Below are 11,697 nucleotides of genomic sequence, written 5' to 3'. Positions count from 1 at the left end.
AGCAACATTACTATTTCATAGTTGGTAGCTATTTGTTTCTCTTCGATACACGTATTTCAAATGCTTTGTAAACAGATACGCGCAATCACATATAATCAAATATATTCATTCAGCTAAACCCGTATATTTTATTTATTGTTTTCCACTACCCAGTCAACAAATATACTTGTCAAAAAGACGGATTTCAATAAAAAAAAAATATATAGTCAATGTCCATAAATATAGTAATGTATTCTTATTATATATGTTCCTTTTTTCTTAAGTATTTAAAAAAAAAAAAAACAATTAAAGATCAAAATATTTATCAAATAATATAGAAAGAAATTCAATATAAATTATTATTAATTTTTATAATAAAACATTAATAATTTTTTTCAGTTATTTCAATCCAAAAATTACTTAAATATTATAATATTATTATTATTATGGAAATTAATTAAATATTAAATTAAATGTTGTTAATGGAAAATTGATTTCTTTTTTATGAAGTCATTCATGAAATCATGAATTATATTTCTAATAATATAGTTATAATGTAAGCAAATATAAAACTGTAATAAATTTTATAGATTAAAAAATATTGTGATGCGTCAATTTGAACATTATGTATTAATATTATATATTAATATTATTTGCCTTTGGCATTTGTACTTTATATAATAAGCTCTTTGTGATTTTCATGAAAAACAGATGCTCGAAATTTATTATATTAATATTTCAAGCTCTTCAAATTTAGCAAATAGATATTTTTTAAAGTAATAATAACTTTTACATTTCGAAAATTTTAATTATTTAGAAAAATCTCTATGTATTATTTTGTAATGTTAAATATATAAAAATATAATAAAAATGTAATATAATAATTTGTAATATTACAAAATATACAAAAATGTAATAACAAATAACAATATTTGCACTCAATATCTATATGTTATAAATTTTAGTTTAAGATGTATAATTTTTAGAAACATCTAATATTCTTATATAATGTTTTAGATAATATTAGATTATTAATTATTGAAAATATTTTTCTCAAGGATAAAATGAGTACTTATAAATATATATTTAAAAATAAATATAAGAAAAAAATCTAATAATATTTTTTTTAAATGAAAAACAATAATTGAGTTGTTTATCAAATAATACATCGAACCATTTGTTAAAATATTGATATTCATAGCACATTATACAATAATATAATAATAAAAGTTAGATTTAAAGTTAGATTAGCTGTTACTATAAAATCAATTAAATTTTTTACGAAGAAATATTTCATAGATAAAGTTCTTTGCTAAAATGTGTACATGTATAAAAATATTACATATCTTATTAATTTATTACTTTCAGTACAAATTATTTCATTTCCTATTTCTTAGCAATTTCTTGGATAGAAATAGAAGAAATAAAATTAATAATTTTAGACAGATCAATACAATTTTCATAAAAACAATTATATAACATATATACAATATGTTATATAACATGATATACAATTCATATACAATTATATGCATATAGAAATATATATATATAATTGAAAATAAAATATTTTTTTTTTATTAACTGAAAAAAAATTAATTTGTTTTGAATCTTGTATAAAAATATAGTTTCCTCATAAAAATATTCATTCTTAAATCTGAACTAAAATCACAAATTTTTAACTTGATACTATTATCACAAATATCAATATTTCTTTTTTTTATTAATAAATTTATCCATAAAATTTAATCAAATTATTACTTTATTAGTTAAATAAATTTTTAAATTACTTCAGTTTAAAAAAAAAACTGTCTACTAATGATTTATTAATTAATATAGGAAAATAATGTACCTTGATTGTGAGCTGGCGCGGGAGTAGCAGCCAAGGGTGGAATACCCTGAGACTGTTGGTTTGGAACTTGATTGGACTGTGCGGATGCTAAGGGCCATAGGGTTGCTGCTGCTGCAGGACCTGATGTTTGTTGAGCCCGAGCACCCGTGTCGCCCACGGGACGATCCCCAGTCCCACTTTGGGCCACGGGAGGGACCAACATCGAACCTCCCCCTCCCGAGGCTGAAAAATTAAATAAAAAAAAATTTTATCTTAAAATACTATTAACCTATTTCATTTCATAACATTTTATAACTTCTTAAAATCTTATTTAGAATTCTTATTTTCTCTACATATAAATTGTATATGATTTTTATTGCATAGTTCTTAAACTATAATATATAAGGCATACTATATAAAATAGAAAAAAAATTTAAATCATTAGATAAATTTAAGCCAAATTGATGTAAATTTCTTTTATATGCATGCTTTTATTTAAAATGTTTATTAGAAAATTTATTAAAATATTTTGATAGTAGAGATGATCTCGAAATCATCTTGTATCATTAATTTAAATTTGTCTTATCAAATTTTTTTCTATTTTAAGATCTTTTAAAATTTATCTATATCTTGTATCTATTTTTGGGAATATTATTTTATATATTATAAATAAGTAATATTATATAAAAAATATTATATAATTATATAAAAAAATATAAATATAATAAAAATATACAAAAAAGTATTATATATAAGAGATTTTAATATATTCGTGCACGAATGGATCCTGTAAAGAATTAATTCTAGAGATAAAGAGTTAATTAATTAAAAATATAAAAGTATATAAAAATAACTTTTAAGTTTATTATAAGTTATTAAGTTAAGTTTTGTTTATTAAATTATGAATAATTTAAGTTAGATAGAAAAAGAATGCGGTATTGATATAAACAAAATAAGATTATCTCATTCTATCTTTATCTCGTTTCATCTAATGCAAATTTAAGTCAAAGTTTTTCTTTCTTCATCATTTTCCTAATCAATAAATCGAAGAATATAGTGTATCAGAATCAATGTTTTATCATTAATTTCTATGTATTATGAATTACGATATATACTGAGAAAAAAGCGAATTTGAGAAGAAATTTAACAATCACGTTCGTTTGAATAAAATAGAAATAGAAGAAAAATAAACGGTTTAAAAAATGCACGAGAAAATATCTTTTCTTGAAAAGGAAAAAAGATAATAAAAATAATAGGAATAAAAGAGTAATTTGATATAACAAATTAAAATAAAATTGAAGGAAAATAGTTAATATGTTGCAATAAAAAAATTACTTTAATAGAATTTAGAAATTTAAAATTTAAAATTTTTTAGAAGAAACTTAAATAAGAAAGAAATTGAAAAAATTTGAAAAAATTTGAAATTCATAATATTAATTTTAATTCAAATTAATAAATGTTATTTAATAACATAAACAATAATTTCTTAATGTTAATTAATGCAGATATTATACAAAACAATTTTGAAAATTTGTAGAAAGAAATCAAATAAATAAAAAAGTAAATATTTTCTCATTATAAGAAAAAGTATTATTTTTGATTAAAAAAATATTTAAATAAAATATACATTTTTATCTTTTATATGATTTACATTTAGAAAACTTCGAATGATTTATAGAAGCAAAATTCAATGAAAATATGGAAAAAAAATTTTACTATTACTATTAAATAAAAAAAAAAAGAATAGTTTAATAAAAAATTAAAAATTCAATTCTTTTTTATTCATATTATTTCTTATTTCTATGGAAACAAAAGATAAAGCAGAAAACTAGCCAAGAATCAAAAGAAATATATAAAACATTACTGATGTGCGAAACATTGGATGCATAAGTATCAATGTATCTTTCCTAAAAAATAAAAAAAGAAAACCGATAGCTAGAAATCGACACAGAATAGAGCGCTTTCAATGAGCTAAACGAAGTAAGAGTTTTGCAGTTTTCTAGCAGGGGGTGAATTGAAGAGATGGTCACGGAGAGTTGGAGAAGTGATGGAAACGAAGGAGGAGTAGCAACAGGTCGACAAGCATATGTAGCTTCTTAGATACGCATGCACATCGATTTCTTATTACATAGAGATTTCTAGAACTATATATATAATTTTTTTCTTACGCATAAAATATAAAGTCGGAAACAGCATCTGAATTTTAAAAAATATAATTAATGATTATTGAGAATCATTAATGAGAAATTATAAGAGAATTTAAAATATATATTTTGCAGAAATCTTCATCAAGAAATTCTTATTATTTGAAATGTAAAAATAATGAATAATTTGCTGTTGCGTATTGATAAATATATTTTAGATATATTGAAATGATTTCTTTTGCTTTATAAATAATAAGACAACAATAAGCAATAAGCCAGTTTTATAAAATTATTAGAAAATATTATTAGAAATATTATTACTTTTAAATTATAAAATTTGTGAAAAGAAATAAGATTTTTATCTTAAACAATTTTCTAATTTTTTTAAAAGAACAAATTAATCTTTACAGATTGGCAAATGATATAATTAATAGATTTGTTTCTGAAGAACTGTATATATGTATATGAAATATGCCCAATGTAAGTTAATTATCAATATATGTATATAAATATATGTCTATGTATGTATATAAATATATGTCTATATCAATAAATAATAGTTTTTCGAGCTTTATAGATAGAATAAAATGAAAAATTTTTTAATTCTGTGTTTATAAGAAATTTATAAGAAAAGCATATTGATTATGATTATGAAATCAAATTTAAAAAATTTTTAACATTTGAATTAATATTTGAAATTAACTTTAATAAATGGAAAAAATAATTAAAATAATATTATATAAAGTCTTTTCAATCCTCCAAAGATCAAATATAAGCCAATACTCAGAAGCCAAACTAATGAATTTTACTTTTTATCTGATTTTAGCATTAAAACGTAATGCTCAAAGAAATAATTAGTCTTATTAGTTTGATCTCTATGTGATTGTAAATTTTATTTAGGATGTTAAAAACTCAGAATATTTAGAATGTTAAAAATAAAAAAAGAAAATTAAGAATAAATTAGAACGAATAAAAAATTGTGAGAAACATAATCCAATTTTTTATTTTCTGATAATAAAAATTTTGTATCGTCAAATTTAATTTAAATTTCAAACGATACGAAAGAAAAAAGAAAAGAAAGAAAAAAAATATATCCTTAACATATATATATATATATATGAAGATACGAATGGATAAAATATATATATATATATATATATATTTTTTTAAAAATGACAAAAAAGACGAAAGAGAAAGCAAAAGCATTTGAAAGTACACTTTCTTTGAAATGCCTTGTTCGTTTCATCTGATATTATGGAGGAAATTATTCAAAATTGCGAGCTAAATCATGATATTTGCAGGACAGGATAATGAGCCCGGCGTGACGATTTGAAATTCAACCAAATTTTCGGCTGAAGAAAATAAAGAATGTTTGAGAAAGTTTTATATATAAGCACAGTAATGGTTTCATGAAAATATACCTTTGCTCAGATCGTTAAATTCACGCGATAATAACCATCAATAAACTGTCAATCGATCAGTACATGTTTACCAAGATGTAAGTCAATACACAGCGATTAATGTCACTATTGATCGTGTCGATAAATTATAATGATTAGTGGAAAATGATGATTAAGAATACGTAAACAACGATTTTGTGATTTACGATAATGAATTATACCACACTGAAGAATAAAATGTTGGTTTTTTTTTAATCGAAATATCTAAATTTCAATATTTTAAGGTTTCACATATTCCGAAAATATATATATTGATAAATTACAAATTTTTAGTTAAAATGTGCAAAATATTAATTTAATATATAAAAAATATATAGAAAATATATTAATCATATATATATATATATATATATTATATATATCATAAGATTTATATATCATATATCATATATCATAAGATTTATATTATATTTGTAAAATATAATTTGCAAATATATTATAATTTAGAATTATATAATTGCAAATATTATATAATTTATATTACAATAATTTTTACAGATTAGATAAAGATTTCCTATCGTAAATTGATTTCTTTTTGCCTTAAAATATTACGTTGTAAATTATCTGGAAAAAGATTAAGTTTTTACTAATGTATAAATTAGTTTCTAAATTATTTATTGTATTATTTTATATTTTCTTATATATATATATATTAAATATTGTGTAATAAATATAATAATTAAATTTTTTGTATAAAGGAAATCATAATTGATTTCCTTTGTTCAAGAAATTTAATTATTTCATAATATAAAATATTATTTATATCATTATATACATAAAATTGTAATATATATATAAGAAATTTTTGTTAATTTTTTATAAATCAATTGTGATCTTCCTTTCAAAAAAATTTAACAATTTGTTTGTGACACAATATTTAAAATATATATATTTATCTTATTTATATAAAATATGTAAAACATATATAAAAAATATGTATTTACATAAAAAACTGTAATTGAATTATCCTTAAATATTATTATTTATTAAATCTCTTCTTTATTATTCGATAAATTTTTAAAGTTTAAACTTTTTAATTGAAAAAAACTGAATAGTTTTTTTTTAAATTATCAAAATAATATCAAATTACTTAAAAAAATATAATTTCCAAGTTAATATTATAATTTTAATGATAATTTTTATATATTTTATTTTATATATTTTATCTATGTTATTTCATAGGTTGCGAATTGAAAGACAAAATATTCAAGTTTATTAAGAATAATCAAGAATTGAAAAAAATATCAGAAAAATTGAAATGAAATTGCAAAAGTTAAATTTTTTGGAATTTCCAAGAAACTTTAATTTCAAATATTTTTAAATAACAGAATTATTTTTGAATTCGGTTTATTTCTCAAAAGTAGGATATTTCGAAGAAATTTCAACAATTAACAAATTATAATATTACTTAATTCAATCTTTGAATTATTTAAAATGATAATTTATAAATGCAAAATTTTATTGAAAAATAATAACAAAATTATTAATTAAAGCTATTAGAAATATCATTTATTATCATTGATAATAACTTTTCATTATTACTTCGAAAAATATGGAAATCTTAAAAATGCTTTAAAAATAGAAAAATGTCTATAAAAATTAATACATTTACTATTATAATACTACACTATTATTTCTTTATTTAAAAAATTTACTTAGTATCGTATTTTTCTTTAATTAGAAAAAAAAAATTCAAATGAGTAATATAAAAATCATTAGAAAAAGTTCACAAAATTTTATATTCATCATATTCCAATTTTCAATATAAATAATTAATAATAATTATAATTAATAATAATAATAAAAACATTCAATTGTAAAAAAAGATAACAAATTCTTTTGTAAATTGAATTTCTTCATGCACAATTTTCTCATATTAAAATATACGTATGATTATTAAACACGTGATTCAAATTTAATATTATTTTACACTTCAATCATATTTTATAAATCCCATCCAATTGTTTAAATGCTCGAATGAATCAACTATTTTTTATGGATCGAATCAACTCTTAAAATATTCCTAGCAGATTACTGAAAAATTCGATGATCGATTTCACGTTCGATAATTAATGGTCCACGAGACCGCGATTTCTCGATCCTGTAATTTGCACAGTGTATAAACAAGAAGAGGAAAGCAAGAAAAATCAGAAGCGTCAGATTTTTACGAGCACCTGTTCACCATTTTCCAGTAAAAGAAGCTCGACGTCGTCAGGTAGTCACGATTCGTAGCGAGGCCCTTCTCGTACCCTACCGACCTGAAAACCTGTTCTTCTATCCCTTCCTCGATCCACTTGGTTCCTCTTTTATGCCCTTGCAGTGAGCCAGAAGCGAGGGAAATTAAAAATTAGGTCGCTGTCAGGACCTAGCTTTTCATTTTATTCGTTTTTTATTTATTTGAAATTTTGCTATGATATTTCAATGTTTTCAAAATTATAACGATGAAATTTTTATTTTTACAAAATATTGATTTACATAATTTTTTATATTTGATGTTTTGTATGTATCATTTTAGAGAGAATGAATAATTGAAAAATTTGAACACATTATAAATTATAAATTTTAACAATATATGAAATTGAATTATGTTTTACGAGATTATATAAATTCATTTCAACATTTCATATATTATAAATATAATAAATATATATCTCGAATAAAAAGAAAAATATAAATCAACGGAATTAAAATCTAAATTAATGTGATTTTTAAGTTTGATTATAAAAAATTGTTATTTGAAATATTAATTTAATTAATCTAAATAGTCAAATCATGATTTGTGATATTTTGGTTTTTCAATAAAGTAAATTATTTTAGCATTAATTTCAATATTATTTTTCAATTTTATCAATATTTCTAGTTATTTTTTGAATTATAACTTTACAATATCATATTTAAATATTATATATCTTCTAACAATTTTTCAAAATTTTCATTACAAAAAAATTTCATTATAAAATAAATTAAATAAATATTGTGATTATTATATTTTTAATCAATTTAAATAAAAAATTTCTTTTATTTGAATTTATTTTATTTTATTTAATAATAAAATTTAACGAAAAAAAAATTCAAGAAACATCAAAGAAAATCAAAATTTCTATAAGTGCCTCGAATAAGTGCTCATGTATTTAATTAAATAAATGAAATAGTTACTATTATATTCATACAATCGTTGAATGAATATGCCCATATATCCGCAGAGTGAACATTAGAATTGAATCAAATTTACCGGACAAGTTTTAAATCAAAACAAGCTTCAAAAAAAGCGTTTAAATCATAGAGAAGCAAGTTCTCTCCTTTCTCTATAATACGACTTTCGTCTCTTCGGAAATTCAGAATAACCGTAATCAAATAATTAGCCCCTGGCTAATTTATATTTTCGCATTAAACTTTTCATTTTGAATTATATAGATAATATTCGAGACGAAAAAATTATTTTAATATAGAACAGTATAAAAGAATTTATCTTCTTAAATTGAATAAAATATTTTAGAAATTAAGTGAAGTTTTAAATGAAGTCTGTTCATTAATTAGATTAAATTCTAATCAATAAATATTAGTTAATTAATAAATATTTATCGATAAAATAGAAATAGTGACTCGGAATATTATCATAGAACAAAAATAATTCTAGCTTTATAATAATCTTAAGGTCTTTAAGTCTGCAGAAAGCTATTATGATGAACCAAATGAGTTATATACGAATCCTTCAATTATTCTTTATTATATGGAATGAATATTGATATACACATAATTCGTAAACATCTCGCAAGAAAATATTTATTTGTTAACAAATATTTAAAATAAAAATCAAATAATAACAAAAATAACAATAAAATAATTTAGAAATTAAAGCAATATTTTCAAATGCGAGATATAGGAGATAATGAGAATATTATATTACATTTATTATGTTTGTTTCTTAAATTTATTTAGAAAGTAAATTAAATTAAAAATATTTCTATTTCTTACATATGTTCTTTTTTATTGGAGATTCATATATACATTTATATGTAATAATATAGAGAATATTAATACATATACATCGTAAGATATTTTTGAAGTGTTGATTCTAAAATAAAATTAGTATACAAAAATCTGAGTTATATATATAGCTTAATATTTAATAATAAAGCTTAATATTTATATACTTAATATTTATTAAGTTATAAACAATTTATAATAAGTTTACGCTAAGAATAGAAACAACGATGTGATGAAGATTAGAATTATTATTTTATTATATTATTATTTTATTTATATTTTGCTTCTCTCTAATATAAATTTCAATTATTTATAACTTAATAAATAAATCTCAATGAATTTTTTTAATTTTTGTATTTGTTTGATTTCTAGAATCAATTTTGGAAAAATTTTTTATGAATATAACTCATAAATATATTATATGTTTTTTTAGAATTGACTATTATATTGAAAATTAAAAGATATTAAAATCTCTTCATTGAAAGATATAACGCAAGAAAATATATAAAATATTGATTTAAAAGGAATGTTAATTTTTTTCTTTGCATTTGAAATCTTGTGTTCTATTTCGCTCAATTGATATTTTGCTTGCGCAATCCTGTGCAACCCTATTCTCGAGCACGCGCCTAGTATAGTTATACTATACTATATAGAAACTCGTGCCTACATATATATGCGGAAATCGATTTTTGGCAAAGTCACAGTAGTTCGAGTTAAGTTTCGGGGAAACGAGACTAGCTGCTACAGAGCATGCTATTTTGCACAGAAAGAACTTGCTCTATGAGAGTTTATCACGATGCAGAATCTTGGGATTCTCATAATGATCCACTAAGTTTATTTGTAATGCGATTTCCGCAAGTTTATTGGTAAGAGGATGAAAATACAATATTCTGAATTAATGTATTCAAAGTTTATGATGTTATCCTATGTTTGCATCCTGCAATATATATCTAGTCAAAATTGACTAAAAAAGTTAAAATCTTATAATGACATAAAGAAATTAAAGAAAAAAATAATAAAAATGACCTTTGCCAATTTTTGTTGGAAAAATAAAATTATATATAATAAAGGAATAAAAAATATTAAATAAAATGTTAATTTTATTAAATGTAATAAATTTATTATATTAAATATTGAATTTAATATTAATGCTCATTTCAAGTTAAAATAAAATATAATAAACTATAGTAAAAAGAGTTAAAATATATATACATGATGATTATTTTATATTTTGCTTTTTTATCTTTAACATAAATAATATATATACATTATGATAACATGATTAACATGATTAACACATTATTTACTAAATTTATAACTATTGAATTATTTAAATTTAATTTTCCTATAATAATACTTAATATTTTCATTAACCATCATGTTTTTCTTTTAAAAAGAAAGTCGATTACTATTACAAATGTTGCCAGAAAAATTCTTTTTGTGGAAAAAATGGGAAAAAATAGTGAACTAGTAATGTCGTGACTCATAATAAAATAAAAAAAAAAATAAAAAAAAAACAGTTGGAAAACTAATTAATTATCTATATTACTTTCTCTCACTCATTGTACAAAGGAATTTTTCTGGCAATCCTAATTTTAATTTGCATTTTGATTATAATAATTTTATAAATATGAAAAAAGTAAAAATAAATGAAAGTGTTTAAATATAATTCATAATTTTTTATTAAAAGTATTTTTTTTGCTCAAATATCATTATAAAAAAGATTTAAAAAGAGAAAAATAATCTGATCATAAATATTACAATCTTCAATGTTAATCATATCATTCTATGAACTCTTTTCATGACAATGCCGAATAAAAGCACGTCGAAAGTATTCTCCGCGCGAAAGTCACAGCTCAGCTGAAAGATACATGCGTATGTGTATACATATACGTTGATAGAGCGCACGTGCACGTTCGATATAACAATTTATGTAGACGCGAACGTAAATGGCGTAGTAAATTCAAGTATACAAGAATGCGGTCCAAACCAGACTGCTGGAAACAGACAGAGATTCGGTCGCCTGCAACCGATGTGATTTGCAGCTAAACTTTTCTCTTTTCATTTTTTTCTACTTTTTTCCTCTTTCCTCTTCACTTACATTGTAGTTGTAATATATACAATATACTAACACATTTGAAGAAGTTTCTCACGGATTAACTCAAAACTATATCGCTAAAACCGCAAGAACAATAATTAGTCTTCTGATATTTCACTGGTTTCCAAGGTCTTACCTCGCCATATATACTTATACTTACAAAACTTTTCAAAATATATATATGTATATATCTTATAT

The 11,697-nt window shown here is 20.9% G+C and overlaps 1 protein-coding gene across 1 annotated transcript in view; it reads right to left on the bottom strand.

Moving 5' to 3' along the window:
* Positions 1 to 2,084, bottom strand: part of LOC102677544 — a 27,171-nt gene extending 25,087 nt beyond the window's left edge. Inside the window, exon 1 of the mRNA XM_006607746.2 lies at positions 1,832 to 2,084. Coding sequence (XP_006607809.1) covers positions 1,832 to 2,033 — 202 coding nt within the window. The 5' untranslated portion in view covers positions 2,034 to 2,084. The remainder of the gene's footprint in view (positions 1 to 1,831) is intronic.
* Between the last annotated feature and the right edge of the window lie 9,613 nt (positions 2,085 to 11,697).

The sequence above is a fragment of the Apis dorsata genome, unplaced genomic scaffold, assembly GCF_000469605.1.
Source record: "Apis dorsata unplaced genomic scaffold, Apis dorsata 1.3 scaffold_17, whole genome shotgun sequence".
Classification (NCBI taxonomy): domain Eukaryota; kingdom Metazoa; phylum Arthropoda; class Insecta; order Hymenoptera; family Apidae; genus Apis; species Apis dorsata.
Note: the sequence above shows the minus strand (reverse complement) of the source record. Positions and strands in the feature narration are given on the sequence as shown.